Raw genomic sequence first — 21,043 nt, 5'->3', positions numbered from 1 at the left:
AAATCCGGTTCCCCAGATCAGAGTCCACCACTCTTAACCACTACACCATGCTGGCTCCTTTGGAGAGTTGACCCTCCTTGTGCTTGTCACCCAGACTTGCATTGTCCAGACTGATGGTGAGAAAGAAAGTGCCATCTCTTCAGCAGTGTTTTTTTCCTCCTCAGTTGATCACTGTGAGAGCAGCTCAGGAACTCCAAGACAGGAGGAAGAGAGCTACCTGCATGTGCCAAGGCCTGCGTATGATCTTCCCCCTCCGCCCACCCCGGTGCAGCCTCTCTATGACCTGGGGCAGGATGGGAAGGTGAGAGGTAAGGCTTCCAGAGGACTCCTCTACTGTCCCACTGAAGCTCAGTTATTGCAAATCCTCACGTGGGAGGCAGAGCTGGCCGCCCAGCCCAGTACAGACATTACGCGACACAAGCTGTCATTCCCTATAAAACCAAACTAACCCTTCAGATTTGCCCTAGGTCCTGCACTGAGTTGGACCTAGGGTTGCCAGGAGGGTTCTGGGATGGGGGTAATGTCCCGGGAGAAAAATTAAAGAGAAAAACAAGGTCTCGGCTACTTATTGGAAGTTCTGACCATAGAGTTCTTGACGATTCTTAGAGCTTACTGGAAGTTCTATGATAGAGCTCCTGATGATTCTTAAGAGCTACCCGGATTACCATAGAGTTTCTGGCAATTGCTAGAGCTACCCTATTCATTTCTGGGTAACTCTAGGAATTGTCAGGAACTCTACGGTAATTACTTCTTGTAAGTAGACAAGCTGTTACTTTACATAAGCGAGCAAATGGGAAACCTAGGTGGAACCCTGAGTGAACGTGTGGAGAAGCAGAGGGTCAGCTGTTCTTTGGCCCCTCATCCACTGAACTGACCTCTCTCCCCAACCCTGAGGATCTAATCTGGAAGGCTTCAGAGGGTCAGCTGTTCTTTGGCCCCTCATCCACTGAACTGACCTCTCTCCCCAACCCTGAGGATCTAATCTGGAAGGCTTCAATCAGAGTCCATTAGACTTTTTGCAACTTTGTTGGTTATGTACCGAATAAAGACTTGACAATCAGAGTCCCTCTTGATGAAGCTGTGCTGGAATGCGCACAACTCCCTCTTGTTCTCTCCTCATTCTGCCAGGAGGGGTTCATTCATGCTGGGGAGCAGGAGTTTATTTATTTCCCACTTTTCTCCTTACTCGGGGACTCAGCTCAGCATCTTAAAAATCCAGGAAAAAGACCATTTAGGCAAACAAATCTATACAGAATCTTGGGCTGGCACTGGATCCATCGAGCCAGCTCATCCGAGGCGGCACCCTGTTTAGTTCACACCTTTGGCCATGCCCAGGTTGACTACCTGCAACAGAGGAGAAGGGAACGCTCCGGCCAGGCCTCTCTCTGCTGGCCAAAAAAAGCTTCCAACTTCCCTTCCCTGGAGATGCCATTTGGCCCCTCTTCTGACTTGGGCATGCCTGTCTTTTTGCGCAGAGACCCCCCCTGAAGTGTTCCATGCTCTGTCTGAGCTGGGGTACAGCTCCTTCCGGCCAGGACAAGAAGCATCGGTGATGAGGATACTCTCAGGTACAGCCGTTTGTTTGCAGCGTGGTGTAGTGGTTAAGAGCGGTGGTTTGGAGCAGTGGGCTCTCATCTGGAGAACCGGGTTTGATTCCCCACTCCTCCACATGAGCGGCGGAGGCTAATCTGGTGAACTGGATTTGTTGCCCCACTCCTCCACATGAAGCCAGCTGGGTGACCTTGGGCTAGTCACAGCTCTCTTAGAGCTCTCTCAGCCCCACCTACTTCACAAGATGTCTTTTGTGGAGAGGGGAAGGGAAGGCGATTGTAAGCCAGTTTGATTCTTCCTTAAGTGGTAGAGAAAGTCGGCGTATAAACACGAACTCTTCTTCTTCTTCTTTGAGTCAGGAGCCGTGGGTGGGTGAAGCTCCAGATTTCTCTTTCCTCTTCTGTTGCCTTCCTCAGAGTTTTCTTCTCCAGTCAGATTTCAGCACCATGCGTTGCAGGTTCTCTGTGGACAGCTCCCTGCACTTCACTGTTCTCACAGGGGCTGCGGCTGCAGCGGCTGAAACCACACATGCCTGGAAAAGCGCAGGAAAGTTGGAACGTGTCTGTAAATCCGCCTTCCTGCACAGCCTCAGCTGGTTCAGAAACCTCTGGCTCAAGCGCGTTTTAAACTGCCTTTCAGTTTTTTTCCATACAAGCACAGCAGGAGCAGTGCAGAAAAGTGCTCCAAATGACAAGTGTGGATTTGTTTTTATTTTGATATGCTCCCTGAAGGTGGCAATAGGAGAGCCATTCCTCTGTGGTTTTCTACTGTTTGTTGGTGAGGGCTGATTTCCTTCTAATATTGTAAAGCTGCATCTGCTTTGCAAGGAAGATACTAAGTTCTTAGTTACAATGAACGGCCAGTCCTTGAATTTGCAATCTCAAATATCCTCCGTGTCTTTTCAAGCAGATCAATATGAAATATCTTACATGCATATGGGTACAGATCCATAATTCCGGATCTGTTGTTTGACCGGCATGGTGAAGAGATCCTTTCATTTTGGAATGTGTGAGAACTTTCTATGCTGATCAGCAGCTTCCCTTGTTGGATAGTCATCTGAAGCATAATTTAGCATTTTTAACATTATTTTAACTTGTGTTTTAATTATATTGTATGCGACTTGACGGCACTTAACACACACACACATTATATACACTAACTGTTGGAAGCTGCCCTGAGCCCGACTTGGTTGGGAAAGGCAGGGCATAAATTGAAATCAATAAAATAGTACAAGTGGGGTGGTGCCATGTTCCTCCATCTCCTTCCTGTGCAAAGGAAGGCTCTCTTGCACCTCTCATGGAGGAAGATTTAATTAGTGCCAAGTAGTGGGAAAGAGAGTGAGCTGGACTGATCTACTTGCCTGGAGGGCTGGTAAATCCAGGAGAGACTCTGCATGCCAAGACCCCAGCGGGAAGGAAAGGGCCAGGTGCTTTCTTCCATTCTTTGCATAGGAGCGCCCATCTGAACTCTGCCTCATGGACTCTAATTCTGCTCTTGCCCTTCTTAGAGACCTCATGGTCTCTAATTGTACTCCTGAGAGCCAGCATGGTGTAGTGGTTAAGAGTGGTGGTTTGGAGTGGTGGACTTGGATCTAGAGAACCGGGTTCGATTCCCCACTTCTCCTCATGAGTGGTGGAGGCTAATCTGGTGAACTGGGTTGGTTTCCCCACTCCTACACATGAAGCCAGCTGGGTGACCTTGGGCTAGTCACAGTTCTATTAAGCCCTCTCTCAGCCCCACCTATCTCACAGGGTGTCTGTTGTGGGGAGGGGAAGGAGATTGTAAGCCTGTTTGATTCTGCCTTAAGTGGTTGAAAAAGTCGGCATGTAAAAACCAACTCTTTTTCTCCTCTTCCTCCTCCTCTCCCCCCAGGGCTCTCAACACTGGTGGTCCTGTCGACAGGAATGGGCAAATCTCTCTGCTATCAGCTTCCCGCATACCTGTACGCAAAGCGGTCGGAATGCATCACATTGGTGATATCGCCGCTAGTGTCCCTAATGGATGACCAAGTAAGTTTGCGGGCGCCACGGGATATTGAACTTGGCATGATCTCCTTTCTTATGGCCTGGAGGGTACCTGGCGGAGGGGGGGTGAGTGTGAGAAGGAAGCCACCTGGCCCCTAGATATGTTTTGGTGCCCACAGGAGTTATGATGACAGCGCCTTCTGCTCAAGGGAAATTCCTCTTTTTGAACCTTGTAGCTTCTGGCTAGTGTTACAGATACCGTGGACTGCCAAAAAAAAAAAAAAAACCACAACACCAGTGGGTTATAGATCAAATCAAGCCTGAACTGACCCTAGAAGCTCAAATGACTAAACTGAGGCTGTCGTACTTTGGTCACAATATGAGAAGACAAGAGTCACTGGAGAAGACAGTCATGCTAGGAAAAGTCAAAGGCAGCAGGAAAAGAGGAAGCCCCAATAAGAGATGGATGGACTCTGTAAAGGAAGCCACAGCCCTCCATTTGCAAGACCTGAGCAAGGCTGTTAAGGATAGGATGTTTTGGAGGACATTGATCCGTAGGGTTGCCCTGAGTCGGAAGTGACTTGAGAGCACTGAACACACACACACACACAGCTTCTTTCAAGGTGGTTCTTTCTTTCCAGGCAGAGGGAATCTATTTGCAGTCCCCTTGTGGGCCCGCAGTCAACGATATCAATGGAAAGGGATTGGGTGGTGGTGGGGCTTTGAATGAAACAACTTATGGCACAATTTTGAAACCTGGCAGCAGTCTAGCTATTGATTGAGGGGATAAAAATCTCTTGACGGTGCTGTGTGCGTCTTTTTCTGGCCTTCGAATGATGCCTGGCGTACTTTTCCCTCACAGGTCTCTGGCCTTCCACAGCGCCTTAGAGCTGTCTGCATACACTCCAATATGTCCAAGTCCCAGAGAGAGGCTGCTGTGGACAAGGTGAGCCAGCTGGCCTGGAATTGCACAACTGCCTTTCTAGGTTCCCTCCTATTGCAAGTGCATGAAGGGCTGTCCTAGAGAGGAGGGTGCCGAGTTGTTTTCTTTTGCCCCAGAAGGTCGGAGTAGAACCAATGGGTTGAAATTAAATCAAAAATGTTTCTGGCTAAACATCAGTAAGAACTTTCTGACAGTTAGAACGGTTCCTCAGTGTAACAGGCTTCCTTGGGAGGTGGTGGGCAGAAAGGTATCGACTGGATATTAGGAAAAATTGTTGGACAGTGGAATTGTCTACCTAGGGAGGTGGTGATCTCCCCCTCACTGGCAGTCTTTAAGCAGAGGCTGGACAAGCACTTGTCAGGGATGCTCTGAGTCTAGGCTGATCCTGCATTAAGCAGGGGGTTGGACTAGATGGCCTGTATGGTCCCTTCCAGCTCTATGATTCTACTGCAGATCAAAAGAGCCACACACCTAAACTGTCCAGCCATTTGGCTCTTAGCAGTATTCCTTTTTGCATTGTTACCCTGGATGCTTTCGATCGTTCTTCTTTTTCCTTGGTGAACATTCAGCTGGACCGAAAGAAGGTGATTGTTGCACACTGAGCTGTTTGCTTGCAGGTAAAGGCTGGGAAAGTCCACGTGCTCCTGCTGTCCCCCGAAGCCTTGGTGGGGGGAGGCTTCTCCGGCTCCAGCTGCCTCCCCTCGGCGGATCAGCTCCCCCCAGTGGCTTTTGCCTGCATCGACGAAGCCCACTGCGTCTCAGAGTGGTCCCACAATTTCCGCCCTTGTTATTTGCGGCTCTGTAAGGTATGACATTTTTGTGTTGCAGGGAGCCTAAGGGCAAATGGGGTGGGGGCATTGTTACAGAGGAGGGGCTTGGGCGGGCTGTCAACCTGAGACGGGAGACTGGAACAAGCAACAGGTGAAGCCGACTCGCTGCAAATCATGTGCGCTTGCGGCTTTGGGAGTCTACACAGTGAGCGCAGCCAGAAATGTCTTGGTGAGGACTGGCCCCTTTGCACGGCTCTGTGTCACTGAAGTGAGGAAGAAACTCGCTGAGGTGACAGCAGAGATGTGAGAGACTCCCATCTTTTACACAGCTGTTGGTACACATCTGGTGGTGGAAAGCGCCATCTAGTTGCAGCAGACTTATGGTAACCCCAGAGGGTTTTCAAGGCAAGAGACATTCAGAGGTGGTTTGCCAGTGCCTGCCTCTTTTTAGCAGCGTGGACTTCCTTGGTGGTCTCTCATCCAAGTACTAAGTAGAGCTGACACTGCCTGGCTTCCAAGATCTGACAAGATCAGGCTAGCCTGGGCCATCTAGGTCAGGGCACATGTGGGAACACCAAAACATGTTAAAAAATGAGATTGCAACCCCTCACTGTGTGTGTTGTGTTAAGTGCCGTCAAGTCGCTTCTGATTCCAGCGACCCTATGAATCAATGTCCTACAACGTCATATCCTTAACAGCCTTGCTCAGGTCTTTCAAATTGAGGGCTGTGTCTTCCTTTATTGAGTCAATCCATCTCTTGTTGGGTCTTCCTCTGTTCCTGCTGCCTTCCCCTTTTCCTAGCATGATTGTCTTTTCCAGTGACTCTTGTATTCTCATAATGTGACCAAAGTACAACAGGCTCAGTTTAGTCCTTTTAGCTTCTAGGGTCAGTTCAGGCTTGATTTGATCTAGAACCCACTTTGTTTTTGTTTTTTGGCAGTCCACGGTATCCGTCACACTCTCCTCCAACACCACATTTCAGAGGAATCTACTTTCTTCCTATCGGCTTTCTTCAGTGTCCAGTTTTCACACCCATACATAGTAAATAGGAAATAAGATGGCATGGATTAACCTGATCTTGGTTGCCAGCGACACATCCTTACACTTAAGAGTCTTTTCTAGCTCCTTCATGGCTGCCCACTTAAGAATCTTTTCCCGCACTACAGATGCTAATTTTCTGCCCATAAGCATTTCTCCTCTGCTCTAATCAAGCTGATTACAAATGGGCATTGTACCTCTGCATCCTGACTCCTTTCTTTGCAACATGCCCCCCCCCCCTTATGACTGGGATGTAGGGACTTGGAGATCTCTATTCTGACTTGTATCTGACAAAGGGAGCTTTGACTCCCGAAAGCTCGTACCCCGAAAATCGTGTTGGGCTCTAAGGTGCTACTGGGCTCGAACCTATCAATCCCTCTGCGTTGTTCTTAAAGGCGTATGAAGAAGTGTGTGATGCTGTGCACGTGTAGAGTGATAGATGTTTTATCTGGCCAAGGGCCGCAAATAAACTAAGATGCATGGACTAAAATGGTCTTACCGACAAAGGTTTACAGTCCGAGTCTTAAATCACTTTAAAAAATAAAAATAATGAAATAAATAACATCCAAGTTACATCTGCCATTTGGACTAAGAGACTACTCTGTGGCAATGAATTTTCATTGCTGCCACACAAAATTTTGCTACCTGAGAGGTGATTGAGGGATTATCTCCTTGTAGGAGCTTTTCTATCTTTTCTCTTTCCCTGTTGGGTCCCATTCTCAGTATGAGGGGCTCAATAAACTTAGAACGGGGTCATGTGTAGAGGGCTTTTCCTCACCACAAGACATTTGCAACGCACGGGCAATGCATTTACTGTGGCCAAATGAATTGGTCAGATGCCTGCTGTGATGGATTTTCACTTCGTACAGATAAATTCGGTGCTTTCCCATGGCTAGATGCAGCGAGCTAGAGGTGGCGCATCTGAATCTCTCCACCTTTGCCAACATGAGTCTGTGTGGCAGCTCTCTAGTCTTCCAGGCTCCGCCAAGGTAGAGGGAGCCTGAGTGCCACATCTTCTGTCTTGCAGGTTCTTCGGGACCGCTTGGGTGTGCGCTGCTTCCTGGGCCTCACGGCCACTGCCACCGTGTCCACAGCAAAGGACGTGGCTCATCACTTGGGCATCCCGGAGGGCGAGGGGATCGCCGTACGCTCCGCTGCGGTCCCCCCAAACCTTCATCTCTCTGTCTCTACAGACAGAGACAAGGACCAGGTAAGTCTAAAGGTTAAGCTAGCCCTTCTCCACACCTCCTGCTTTAGGCCTTCTTTCCTTCCCCCCTTTTTTTTCTTAATGAAGAAGAAGAAGAGTTGGTTTTAAATGCCAAATTTCTCTACCACTTAAGAGAGAATCAAACCGGCTTAAAATCACCTTCCCCTCCCCACAACAGACACCCTGTGGGGTAGGTGAGGCTGAGAGAGCTCTAAGAGAACTGTGTCTGGCCCAAGGTCACCCAGCAGGATTCATGTGTAGGAGTGAGGAATCAAACCCGGTTCTCCAGATTAGAGTCCATCGCTCCAAACCACTGCTCTTAACCACTACTTAATAGAGTTTGAAGCCATTGTGGTTTAAGAAATAACTTAGAAAGCTGATAGTTCATACTAAGCTAAACCTTGGATGCCAAAGCGGGGTTGTGTAGGCGTGCCTGTGACCAGGGCTTTCCAGCTCATTCCCCTTCCTGTGACTAGCAGAATAATAACACAACGTGCCCAGTAAGCAAATGTATGCCATTTAGCTCCACTTGCATAATCTCTAAGGGCTGCAGAATTTCTACTTTGGGATTTTCCCTTTAGCGCTGAATATCCTCAGCCCTGCCTGTATTCAGCAAACAAGTTCAGTGGAGCTAGCTGCTTTTCTAACCGAGATGGACGAGTGCTGCTCTTACAAGCTATTTAACAGCTCATTAATTCCTACCCAGAAATAGCTGTAGTGTCGGAGGGGAATATCCAGAAAGGTACTCAAGTACTGGATTGGAGACAGAAAATGTTTAGTTTCAAGTTTTGGCTTCCTGCGTGGCCTTGGGCATCTCTCTTTTTCAACCTGACTTGCATAATGAGATTGTTGAGAGGGTGAAGTTCTAATCTGAACTCCTCAGAGGAAAGAAGGACCTCTGTGCAATCAACAGGTCCCTGGATAGGAAATATTTTGCCAGTGGCCAAGTGACTCATGGCTTGTAGAATCGCTTTCTTCCATTCCCTCCTTGCACTTCCTGCAACATTCACGACCATCATATATTTCTGGCTGGGACTTTCTAGTGGTTACCGTGTGCAGTCCCAGGGGTTTCATGGTGAGTCTCTGGGGGGTGGGGAGGGGGAGATTCTGGCAAGTTGAATGGTGGATAATGAATGTCCAGAAGCCACATTGGGGGCATTCCAGGTGACTCCCTGCCCCAGGATGTGGAGATGGCTGCCAACTTGGAAGGCTTTAAGAGGGGAGTGGACATGTTCATGGAGGAGAGGAGTGTTCATGGCTGCTAGTAAAAATGGATAGTCATGATGCATCCCTTTTCTCTCCAGGATCAGAGGAGCATGTCTATTATATTAGGTGCTATGGTACACAGGCAGGATGGTGCTGCTGCAGTCGTCTTGTTTGGGGACTTCCTAGAGGCTCCTAGTTGGCCACTGTGTGAACAGACTGCTGGACTTGATGGGCCTGGGACTGATCCAGCAGGGTCTTTCTTATGTTCTTATGGTTTTAGCCTTGAGTGTGCCCTGAAGGTAGAGACCCCAGACTCACTAGTACATAGCTCAGTGTACGAGCAAAACACTTTGTGTGAGCTCTGGGTTGCAGGTTACATCATTAGGACCCAGCCTCTTCCTTACAGCTCTACAATAGCATTCCCTCCCAGTCCTTGAGGTGCTTGGCTGGTGGGCTCAGGTTTTTGCACTCCCTGCACCTGGACTTTTCCTGGTCCATTAGGCTTGGCTTAACTGCCACCTCTGCCTTCCAACAGGGCTCTCTTTTTAGCTCCTCCCCTTGACCCCACCCCTTCCTTTTTACTTGGCTTCTCCCCTTTCTTGAGTGCTTCCTCCTGGCTTCCTCTTGTCTGACCCATCCATCCTGCCTACCTCTGGGGTTCTCCAGGCCATCCCCAGGGTAAGGAGCTGCCTGCAAGGACCAGATGCCACCGAGACTCCACTATAAGGCACCATGGGAGCCAGCGTGGTGTAGTGGTTAAGAGTGGTGGTTTGGAGCAGCGGACTCTAATCTGGAGAACTGGGCTTGATTCCTCACTCCTCCATATGAGAGGCAGATGCTAATCTGGCAAACCAGGTTGGTTTCCCCGCCCCTCCACATGAAGCCAGCTAGGTGACCTTGGGCTAGTCACAGCTCTCTCTGGACTCTCTCAGCCCCACCTACTTTACAGGGTGTCCGTTGGGAGGGGAAGGGAAGGTGATTGTAAGCTGTGTTGATTCTTCCTTAAGGGGTAGAAAAAGTTGGCATATAAAAAAACAACTCTCCTTCTTTTTCCACCATGCTCATTCAGGGTGAGCCGGGGGTGGGGCAGCCTCAGTGGCCACAGTATTCAGGAAGGCCGTGCAGCCTCTCCAGGCCAGCAATGTGGTTCTCCTTATGATTTCAGGCCCTGGTGTGCTTGCTGCAAGGGGAGAGGTTTGGGAGCCTGGACTCGGTCATTGTTTACTGCACGCGCCGGGAGGAGACCACTCGCGTTGCGGCCCTGGTCCGCACTTGTCTGCAGGGCGTCAAGCTCAAGGAACCTGCCGGTGCGGAGGAGCAGGAGGAAGATGATGATGCCGCTGGGAGGAGGAAGAAAGCAAAGGGTAGGCAGAGGCGATGGACAGACCAAAGTTAACAGAGCATAATTGCTGGCAGCAGACACATTAGGGTAGAGAAAAGTGGGGTATAAAAACCAACTCTTCTTCTAATCCCTGGGTCAGAGCTCATTCAAAAGAATAGCCATGCGAGGTTGTTATTGTAAAAATAAAACAAAAGTTCTGTGGTACCTTAGAGACTAACAATCATTTATTTCAAAATGAACTTTCCTGAGTCACAGCCCACTTTCTCAGATAGAACTGTGGAGGAAAATGACAGGATCAGAGGAGTAGGCCTGTTATATGAGGTGCTGTGGAACACAGGCAGGATAATGCTGCTGCAGTCTCCTTGTTTGTGGGCTTCCCAGAGGCACCTGGTTGGCCACTGTGTGAACAGACTGCTGGACTGGATGGACCTTGGTCTGATCCAGCAGGGCCGTTCTTATGTTATTAATAATAGTCACGATGCATACCTATTCTCTCCAGGATCAGAGGAGCAGGCCTTTTCTATTAGGTGGTGTGGAACACAGGCAGGATAATGCTGCTGCTGCAGTCGCCTTGTTTGTGGATTTCCTAGAGGCACCTGGTTGGCCACTGTGTGAACAGACTGCTGGACTTTATGGATCTTGGTCTGATCCAGCAGGGCCTTTCTTATGTTCTTATGAATCACAGAATTTAAAAAGTTGGAAGGGGCCTAAAGACCACCATCCAAGGCTTTGGTGTGAATTACACCACCAGCCTTTTCAGTGTAAATCTCAATGCAAGGGGGAGAGGGAGGAGTTGATGTAGAAAGGTTAGGTGTGAGTCCCGTTTGTTGTCCTGAAACAGTTTTGTTCAGGGGTGTACCTGTGGCACAAGCTTTGCATCTGTTCTCTCTCTCCCTGCTTTGCATAGCTAAAAAGAGCATTCGCCGTCCCTTGAAATGGATCGCCGAAGCCTACCATGCTGGGATGTCTGCCGCCGAGCGCCGTCGTGTGCAGAACAACTTCATGTCTGGCCAGCTGCGGGTTGTGGTGGCCACGGTGGCCTTTGGCATGGGGCTGGACAAGTCCGACGTGCGCGGCGTGGTGCACTACAACATGCCCAAGAACTTCGAGAGTTATGTACAGGAGATCGGGCGGGCAGGAAGAGATGGCAAGCCAGCCCAGTGCCACCTCTTCTTGCACCCAGAGGTAGGGTCCACCAGGCGCTGTTGGCGTTAGGCTTGGGAGGGCTTGAAATCCTTCTTCATGCTTATAAGCAAGGTTTTTGTGTGCTGTGCCCCAAAATCTGTGCAAAGAAACCTGAAATTCTGTGTTCAAAATAAAAGTCATCCTGTTCTGCATCTTTCCATGAGGAAAGTAATGGAAGGGGGCAGTGGTTAAGAGCAGTGGACTCAAATCTGGAGATCTGGGTTTGATTCCCTACTCCACATGAGTGGCGGACTCTAATCTGGTAAACTGGTTTGATTCCCCACTCCTCCACATGAAGCCAGCTGGGTGACCTTGGGCCAGTCACAGTTCTCTCCAGGCTCTCTAAGCCCCACCTACCTCACAAGGTGCCTGTTGTTGTGGGGAGAGGAAGGGAAGGTGTTTGTAAGCCACTCCTGAAAGGTAGAGAAAATCAGGGTATAAAAACTAACTCTTCTTTTTTCTGTGTGGAGGGAGGGGTGGAAATACAAGAAATTAGACTAGTTGGAAGACAGGAGGATTTAGTTACCACTTCTCCGCTCCATACCTGATTCTCAGGACAGGCTAACAAGAATGCAACAACACACTAAAATGACAGGCTAAAATGTCCAGTTAAAAGTAGCGGTATGAAAAGGATGGAAATTCCTTCACTCCTGTTTAATCCTATCCAATTAAAAAAAACCAGTTCAAACTAGAACGTCTTGCAGAGAGCTATAACGGTGTCTCTATGACTTTGAACTGGGAGGGGGGAGTTCTGCAGTTATAGGACAGCTACCAAGAATGCCCTTCTCCCTGCTTAGAGGTCATCCCAGTGTTTTTATGGAGTTGCGTTGCTCTTGCCTCCCTAGGAGATGAGGAAAGCAGTTGCGAGGTTATTCCCTTTTGTCCCCACAAGATTCCTGTGACGTAGATAAGTCTGAGAAGTGGCATTTAAAAAGGATGAATGATGGTCTTCAGGTCTCGGTCACATCAGACGTTCAGCGGCTTCTTGCCAGATGGAATTGGTGATGGGTGGATGTGCTGTCTCCCCCATCCCATATCCTTCTCCCAGCTCCCCTCATTGGCCTCTTCCTGTCCCAGGGTGAGGATCTGCATGAGTTGCAGAGACACATCTATGCAGACACTGTGGACTACTTGGCTGTGAAGAGGCTGGTGCAGAAGGTTTTCCCTCGCTGCAGGTGCCGGGGACTTCACCAGAAACAGCAGGAGCTCATCAAGGTTGGGAAAAGGGGCTGGGGGGGGGGGGAAGGGGCAGGACAACTGACCAGAGAGCCGTGGGAGGAGCAGGCTGCATGCTTTAGAGAGTCCACATTGATCAAGTGGACAACGTTGATTTCATAGAATCATAGAGTTGGAAGGGACCACCAGGGTCATTTAGTCCAACCCCCTGCACAATGCAGGAAATTCACAACTACCTCCCCGCTCCACACCCCCAGTGACCCCTACTCCACACCCAGAAGATGGCGAAGATGCCCTCCCTCTCATCATCTGCCTAAGGTCATAGAATCAGCATTGCTGACAGATGGCCATCTAGCTTCTGCTTAAAAACCTCCAGGGAAAGAGAGCTCACCACTTCCCGAGGAAGCCTGTTCCACTGAGGAACCGCTCTAACTGTTAGAAAATTCCTCTTAATGTCTAGACGGAATTTGGATGCCTCAAATTAATAGTGGTCCCACCTCCACACTCAGGGCACATAGAAAGAGGCATCTGATTGCAGCTTCAGAGACAGGGACCCTCTGACCCACTCCAGTCAACGCTCTGTACTCACTGCAACTTCTGGGCAGACATTACATGCAGATGGGGCATTCTTTTTATGTGTTCAGGGCCACGAAGTGGAGGATGCGGAAATGGTAGCTGCTCTGGAAGCAAGTGGAGAGGAGGAGCAGTTTGACGTGGAGGAGGGGGAGCCCCGAGCGTGCCACAAGCACGAGAGGGCCATCCCCATTCAGCAGACGGTGGAGGCCCTGGACTTCCGAGAGGAAGGTGAGGAGCAGGGGAGGGGTCCTCGTGCAAAGAATTGAGGGAGGAGGGTAGCCTGCCCAGGGGCTTGCTTGGTGGGGGGGAAGTCATGCTTGTGCCAGTCCTCTGGTACAGAATGGGGGAAAGTACTTGAGAATATCTCTGCATCCTATTTCTTCCTACAGACCTTTCTTGTCTGCTTTTCCTCATTAAGTTGGGGGCAAGGGGGTGTTTCCCAGTGGCATTGTGTGTGTTAAGTGCCGTCAAGTCGCTTCTGACTCACGGCGACCCTATGAATCAATGTCCTACAAAACGTCCTATCCTTAACAGCCTTGCTTGATTTGATCCATAACCCGCAGGCTTGATTTGATCTATAACCCACTGATTTGTTTTTTTAGCAGTCCACGGCCGTGGCTTACTTTATAGGGTCAATCCATCTCTTGTTGGGTCTTCCTATTTTCCTGCCGCCTTCAACTTTTCTAGTGACTCTTGTCTTCTCATAATGTGACCAAACTATGATAGCCTCAGCTGAGTTATTTTAGCTTCTAGGGTCAGTTCAGGCTTGATTTGATCTATAACCCACTCAACTTGGTTTTTTGGCAGTCCACGGTATCTGTAACGCTCTCCTCCAACACCAGGAATCTACTTTCTTCCTGTCACTGGCATTACCAGCTTGCTTTTTTGTTCCCAGCTAAAGAGATGCTGGCTCTGGTTCCTTTGTAAACAGAACATACAGACTTGAGGGACTGGATTTCTGCGGAGCAGAGGATGGTTACGGAAGGTGGGCTCCCAGCAACAGTCAATGCCTCTGCCCTCCACTGACCGCAGCTTCTTTCTTCATGCAGGCATAGAGACGCTTCTGTGTTACCTGGAACTGCACCCTCGGCACTGGGTGGAGCTGCTGCACCCCACCTTCTCCTCGTGCCGGGTGGTGTGCTATGGCGGCCCTCAAGAGCTGCGTACAGTCGCTCGAAGGTAAAGGAGTGGTTATCTTGCATTGTTCCAGTGCGGGATACGAAGCAGTAGACATTGAGGGCAGATGAACTGGGCAGAAAGGGGGACAGAAACCAGTGCAGATGCCCAGCTAATACTCCAGTCCACCATCGCTAATGCTAGTGTTTCTCTCCAGGGCTGTGCGGCATTCTGTGCTTTAGAAATCTAAGTTAACCCAGAGTTTTCTAACAGGTTTAGGTGTGTTTGAAGCACGTTTGCATGTAACTGGGGGTTTCCTCATGTAACCACTGGGAAGGGATAACTTAAGCAAACCCACTGAATACCAGCAGCTCAGCACACAACTGAATACCAGCAGCTCAGCACACAACCCATTCACACTCCTAAGATTTCTCTATATCTTGCATACATGTCTTCCAGCTTTCTTCTGCACCCATCAGGCCTAGGGTCCTGACGTGATGAAGGATCTGATTTGCACTCAATCCAGCACTGTGCTCAGCTTTGGAAGATTGTTTCATTAGATTAGCACAGCTGCAGTCCCCCCCCCCCATTAGATCTGTTTAAAACAAACTCTCTGAGAAAGACAAACCAACAAGATTTCCAGGGTATAAACTTTTGAGTTTTGACTCTCAAAAGCTTATACCCAAAAATTTTTGTTGGCCTCTAAGGTACTACTGGACTCGAATTTAGCTCTTCTGCAGGTCAACATGGCTATCCTCCTGAAACTACTTCTAAGAGAGACTTATCTCTTGCAGCACAGTGAAATATAATGGATTTAATATCAGATCTTTTGCCAGCAGAACAGAGCAGCTCTTTATGATTTTAATTAAAGTAAAGCATAACTCTTTTTGTTAGGCAAGAACTCGATAGGTATAAACAGCTGCTAGTTAATCCTACCAGTTCAGAACAAAACCCATGCATTAAAAATCAAGACACCTAACATTTCTCAAGCTTAGCTAAATCATAAGATTAAGGCAAATGAGGTTTTAGCTGAGTGGCAGAATGCTGTGTAAGATTTGGAAGCTCCTGTACACACCAGAGCTCATCTAGATAAGGTCTTCTGCAACTGGAAGGCACCAGCAGAAATCCTGATTATCCCCTTGTGTGTGTAACGTGCTGTCAGGTCTCAGATGACTTATGGAGACCCCCCCACAAGGGGCTTTCAAGGCAAGTGGTTAAGCAGAGGTGGTTGGCCATTGACTTTCTCTGCAGAATCTTCCTTGGTGGTCTCCCATCCAAGTACCGACCTTGCTTAGCTTCCAAGATCTAATGAGATCGGGCTATACTGTGATGTCTTCCCTTTGACTAGCCCCTTACATGAATTTTTTTATAGAGATGGTGACAGAAAGAGAAACAGAAATAAATCTAACTTTTAACACATGATTGTCCTCCGTACAAAATGACTGGTCCCTAAAGAGTTATGAAGCTAAGTAACGGGTGGACTAGAATACATCTTACTAACTCTCATTAGATTCTCAAAGCAGGATTGTAAGGCTAAAAACAGCACTTATTCAGAACGAAAGAGCGATACATCTGCTGTTTCTTAAGCTACACTCAATGAACTGTCAGGATGAGAGGGGGTGTCCTGTGCTTTTCCTGACTAGCTGCTGAACCTTATAGAAGTTATGAAGTTACATAAGGATATATAGAGTAATGTGTGTGTGTGCAAAATGCTGTCAAGTCGTAGCCAACTTATGACAACCCTGTAGAGCTTTCAAGGCAAGAGACTTTGAGAGGTGGTTTGCCATTTCCTGCCTCTGTGTAGCAACCCTCGCCTTCCTTAGTAGTGTCCCATCCTACTAACCAGAGTTCACCTTGCTTAGCTTCTGAGATCTGACAAGATTGGGCAAGCCTGGGTCATCTAGGTCAGGGCTTAACCTAAATACCTGATTAAAATCTGAATACGCAACACTGGCATTTTTTTCTCCAATGCATTCTGTACCAGCTGTAAAATCCCACCCTTTCTCAGTGCACCGCATTCATGCAGAGCTTTGATAATATCCGGGGAGAGGTTCCTTTTCTGTCTTCCCCTGACTGGAGTTGACTGGCTAAGACCTCCCTTTCTCCCTCCCCCAGGTGCCCCCCTCTGGCAGTCTGCCTGGCCCAGCAGCGCCTCAAAGGGATCGATCTCACGCACGCCACTTCAGTGGAGTTTGACGTTGTTGAGCTGGCAGACTCCATGGGCTGGGAGGTCTTGCCTGTGAAACGTGCACTCCGCCAGCTGCAGTGGAACACAAGGCTACAGAATGGTAACCGAACAGGGGTCCCAGCTAGGGGGACTGGTGGGGAGAGGGGCTTCCAAGGGTGGGGACATCATGTGTGCCTGACCCACCACTCAAGTGTGGATCAGGAAGAGGGCAGGGAAACCACATGGTCTGCTGACCCGCCTGAGTATCCTACAAATAACAGACCAGTTTGAAGTCGGTTTGTACTGAATGAGACCGTCGGTCCATCAAGGTCAGTCTTGCCTACTCAGACTGGCAGCGGCTCTCTGAGGTCTCAGGCAGAGAGGTCTTTCACATCACCTGCTTGCCTAGTCCCTTTAACTGGAGATGCCGGGGATTGAACCGGGGACCTTCTGCATGCCAAGCAGATGCTCTACCACTGAGCCACAGCCCCTCCCCAAATCACATGAACTCATGAAGCTGCCTTATACTGAATCAGAACCTTGGTCCATCAAGGTCAATCTTGTCTACTCAGACTGGCAGCGGCTCTCCAGGGTCTCAGGCAGAGGTCTTTCACATCACCTACTTGCCTAGTCCCTTTAACTGGAGATGCCGGGGATTAAACCTGGGACCTTCAACATGCAAAGCGGAAGCTCTCCCTCTGAGCCACAGCCCCGCCCCAGTTTCAATGAGATGCTTTGGGAATGCCAAGTCCCATGGGTGAATTCTTCTGCCTCGCCCCACATCACATTTCAGTCGAGCCTAAGTGTCCATGGTTGAGAAGCAGCAGGTGGATCCAGTGGTCCCAAGGCCCGTCCCACGAACGTGCAAATGTTCTCTTCCTCCCCTCGCCCCTGCACAGGTTCCCACGTGTCTGGGAAGAGCGGTGTCCTGGTGGAGTTCAGCGCGCTCTCCTTCCACCTGCGCTCCTACGGCGACCTCACTGATCGGGAGCTGGACTCTGTGTGCACCTTCCTGCATCGCCGAGTCGTGGGCCGGGAGAAGACCGCCCTCCGCCAACTCCAGCTTTGTTTCCGAGCCTTCCAGAGGTGGGGGGTCGCCAACAGGCCCTTGAGAGCACTTTATGTATTCATTTATTTAAATTTCTAGCCGGCCCTCCCCAGCCAAGGCCAGGCTCAGGGCGGGTCACCTGTTACACAAACACAAATATCAATAAGCCATTTAAAACAAAAAAATAGTCTTACAAATGATTAAAACCACAGATGGCGCACAATTCATATAGTACCCTCTGTGTCATAACAGGCAGGCAGACCCCCTCTAGCGCAAATACACTAATTACAAAGAAAAAAGAGGGGGGAGGCCAGCATTGATAATACCTGCGGCTGCCCTCAGTTATAGGCCTGGTGGAATAACTCTGTCTTGCAGGCCCCGTGGAACTCTTTAAGGTCCTGCCAGGGGCCCTGATGTTCCTTGACAGAGCATTCCCTCAGTCTTTTTCAGCCCTGGCTCTTGTCAAGGACAGCCACACACTTCTAGGGCTGGGGCCCACCAACAGATTGTTATTGGTAGAATGTAGTGTCCTTCGGGGGATATACCAGGAGAGGCGGTCCCAAAGATACAAAGGTCTGAGGCCATGTAAGGCTTTAAAGGTCAAAACCAGCACCTTGAGCCTGATCTGATAGCCAGTGCAGTTGTCAGAGCGCTGGCTGTATATGTTCTCTTCTGAGGCTAGGGCATCTTGAAGCTGTGGGTGTTTACCAATGCTCTCCAGGGAGGCAGGACCAAACTTTACTTCCTGTCTCCTCTGGTGGGAAACAGCCCTCGGCTTCCCACTTTCCTTAGAGGGGAGAGCACTGTGTTTGCACAGCTCTGTGCTAAGTCTTAGATTTAACTCTTAATTCGACCATTGCACGTGGCGTGGATGGCGTGAGAGTGAGACAAAGGCCTTTGCAGGCCTTCCTCTTTCCTAATTTTTCTTTGGCCTGTGAGATGCTAGGCTGGAAGGAGTTGAATTGTTCGGTGGTTGGGACGGGAGCTCTGAGCACAGCAAGGGATGGGCAGAAGCCTTCTTTGGAATGGTGGTCCCCGAAGTTCCCTTCCACACTCACGTTCTCTGCACCAGACAACCCGCCTTCATCTCTCATGCCTCTGTGTTTTCGAGCAGCGTAGCTTTCCGGTCCAGCGCCTTGTGCTCTGACTTTGTGGACAAGGAGAGAAGCTCCCAACTGAAGGCCCTGCTGATGGATTATTTTGAGAAGGAGATGATGCCAGAGGAGGCGAACCCTGCGTTCCAGGACGAAGAGCAGGGGGTAGAGAGTCTCCAGGACATTAAAGTGAGGAAGATGTACTCTTTACTCCTTCTCTGGCTCCACAGGATGGAGTCAAACTGGCAGCTTGTTTGGAAAACCACCCTAACTTTGGCTAGATGGCAATCTGTCAGCAATGCTGATTCTATGACCTTAGGCAGATCATGAGAGGGAGGGCATCTTGGGCATCTTCTGGGCATGGAGTAGGGGTCACTGGGTGTGGGGGAGCGGGAGGTAGTTGTGAATTTCCTGCATTGTGCAGGGGATTGGACTAGATGACCCTGGTGGTACCTTCCAACTCTATGATTCCAAGGGCTTGACCAGAGAGTGTCTTTCCATCCCCCAGTCAGACACTATCTGGTGGTGGAAAGTGCCGTCAAATCACAACTGTCTTATGGCAACCCCGTAGGGTTTTCAAGGCACGAGGTGTTCATAGGTGGTTTGCCATCGCCTGCTTCTGCATAGCAGCCCCAGTCTTTCTCAGTGATCTGCCATCCAAGTACTAACAGGGCTGAGCTTCTGAGATCTGAAGCAGTGGGAACTGCACCCTAAAAAATTTTCCTGGAACTTCATACAATTTTTAATAACCCTTTTGAGCCTGATTGGGTTTTGGCTAATGCTTCCTGACAGTAAAGTTGCATGATGGAAACTCTTGCGTGTGTGTTTGTGTAAACTGTGTGTTGCTATATTGGTGTCATTAGACGAGTGGGGGACTTAGGTTCTCCTCTTGCTCCTATTTTTTTAGGAGAGGGGACACAGCTTGGTGGCAGAGTAGATCCTTTGCATGCAGGACTCTGCTGTGCTGAAGATCCTTTGTATGCAGAACCTCGTTCAATCTCCGGCGTCTCCTATTTAAAAGTGATCTTGGTTAGCTGAGAAAGATCCTGCTGGAGATTTTGGGGCGCCACCATTGATCAGAGTAAACAGTCCTAGGCAGTCCAAGATGGATCAGCAGTCCATGAACGCACATGAAGCTGCCTTCTACTGAATCAGACCCTCGGTCCATCAAAGTCAGTATTGTCTACTCATACCGGCAGCTGCTCTCCAGGGTCTCAGGGGTCTGTCACATCACTTGCCAGCCTAGTCCCTTTAACTGGAGGGGCCAGGGATTGAACCTAGGACCTTCTTCATGCCAAGCAAATGCTCTACTGCTGAGCCACAGCCCTTCCTCCACCTCTGGCATAATGCAGCCTCCTATGTTCAGGCTCACTGTCATGCCTGCAAAGTAAGATTGTAATTGGAGGTACAGGGACTGAGCAAAGGGTGAGCAAAAGATCAGACTGGCTTAAGCTCGAAGTCAGTAAGAAGTGTCTCACAGCCAGCTGTGCAGGTTTCCCCAAGAAGGTTGCAGCAGCAGTTGTTACTCAGGTGAAAAAGCCAGAAGTTGCTTGCCTTACAGAACCTTGCACTGCACACAAAACTCTTTCCTACCGGCCTCTGCTTCCTCATTGCAGTTCCGGGACTGGGAGGAGCAGATCCGAGCCGACATCCTCCACTTCCTGTCCATCCGCCAAGAGGAGAAGTTCTCCGGCAGGGCTGTAGCCAGGATATTCCATGGCATTGGTAAGGGTTCAGTTCTCTTCCCATCTCTCGGTCTCCAGGGCATAAGATGCTGTAGCAGCCTCACTTGGCAGCCCCTGACTTTTTGCTCCACCCAGGACAATCTCTACCTTTGGGAAGGCAAAGGCCTGTGTTAAATTGGGGGAATTAGCTAGAGACAAAGAGAGCAAGAGGGAGGTAACTGGGATTGATAACCTATATATACACCAGGATCGTCCAGGTGAGAACTCTTAAATGTGCAGGCAGTTGTATAATTAAAAGTGAGTTTTATTAATAATAACTTAATGAAAACAAGAAATATATTTTAAGCAAAGTATATGCACACAAAGTATACCAGAGCTAACTAAGAGAAAAAGTGAGGATAGGGTTTCAGGGATGGATGGCAGTTACCAGTCTTGAAGGGATGTCCAGGGGAAGCAGCGCTGAGGAGGAAAACGACCAGTGTTTCCAGGAGTGAAAGGAAGAGCCCCCACGCAAGTGGGGGTATGTGCACAGATCCAGAACACACACACACACACACTCTATGAATGGCCAAAGGACCAATATTTATACCCCAAAAAGGGTCCTGAGGTCATACCACCTCGGGTAAGCTGGCAGGAAAGCCAGAGACAAAAAATTGATTGTTTTTCCAGGGTTCTAACAAAAAGGCTTCACTGCTTCCTTTGGAGCCCGAGGGATGTTCTGCCTGACTGTTTTTTTCTCTCTCCCCGGACAGGGAGTCCACGTTATCCTGCACAAATTTATGGCAGAGATCGGCGTTTCTGGAGGCGGTACGTCCACTTTGACTTTAACAAGGTCATGCGCTTGGCTACGGAGGAGATCATCGGCTGGAAATGAGCTGAGCTTGTGTGGGCACACCTGTTGCTGAAACCACGGTCTCAAGAGTAAGATGCCTGGAGGTTCAGGTTTCCCCAAAGCTTGTGAGCAGATTGTCTAAC

General features: G+C 49.3%; 1 protein-coding gene across 1 annotated transcript; it reads left to right on the top strand.

The window, feature by feature from the left end:
* Positions 1-235: 235 nt before the first annotated feature.
* RECQL4 (RecQ like helicase 4) lies at positions 236-20,942 on the top strand. The gene is made up of 16 exons (XM_056854141.1): positions 236-308; positions 1,476-1,568; positions 3,424-3,560; positions 4,378-4,461; positions 5,076-5,264; positions 7,294-7,476; positions 9,845-10,043; positions 10,929-11,206; positions 12,284-12,421; positions 13,027-13,186; positions 14,008-14,137; positions 16,190-16,362; positions 17,141-17,327; positions 18,404-18,572; positions 20,000-20,108; positions 20,821-20,942. Exons 2-16 carry the CDS (start codon positions 1,553-1,555, stop codon positions 20,940-20,942), a joined length of 2,274 nt encoding a protein of 757 aa, XP_056710119.1. The 5' UTR covers positions 236-308; positions 1,476-1,552.
* Positions 20,943-21,043: the final 101 nt, after the last annotated feature.

The sequence above is a fragment of the Euleptes europaea genome, chromosome 8 (assembly GCF_029931775.1).
Source record: "Euleptes europaea isolate rEulEur1 chromosome 8, rEulEur1.hap1, whole genome shotgun sequence".
In the NCBI taxonomy this organism is placed as follows: domain Eukaryota; kingdom Metazoa; phylum Chordata; class Lepidosauria; order Squamata; family Sphaerodactylidae; genus Euleptes; species Euleptes europaea.
Note: the sequence above shows the minus strand (reverse complement) of the source record. Positions and strands in the feature narration are given on the sequence as shown.

Excerpts from the sequence above, each read along its gene's own strand:
- RECQL4 (XM_056854141.1), top strand. Across the intron at positions 3,561-4,377 it reads TGTCCCTAATGGATGACCAA|GTCTCTGGCCTTCCACAGCG; the intron begins GTAAGTTTGCGG and ends TTTCCCTCACAG. Across the intron at positions 4,462-5,075 it reads GAGAGGCTGCTGTGGACAAG|GTAAAGGCTGGGAAAGTCCA; the intron begins GTGAGCCAGCTG and ends GTTTGCTTGCAG.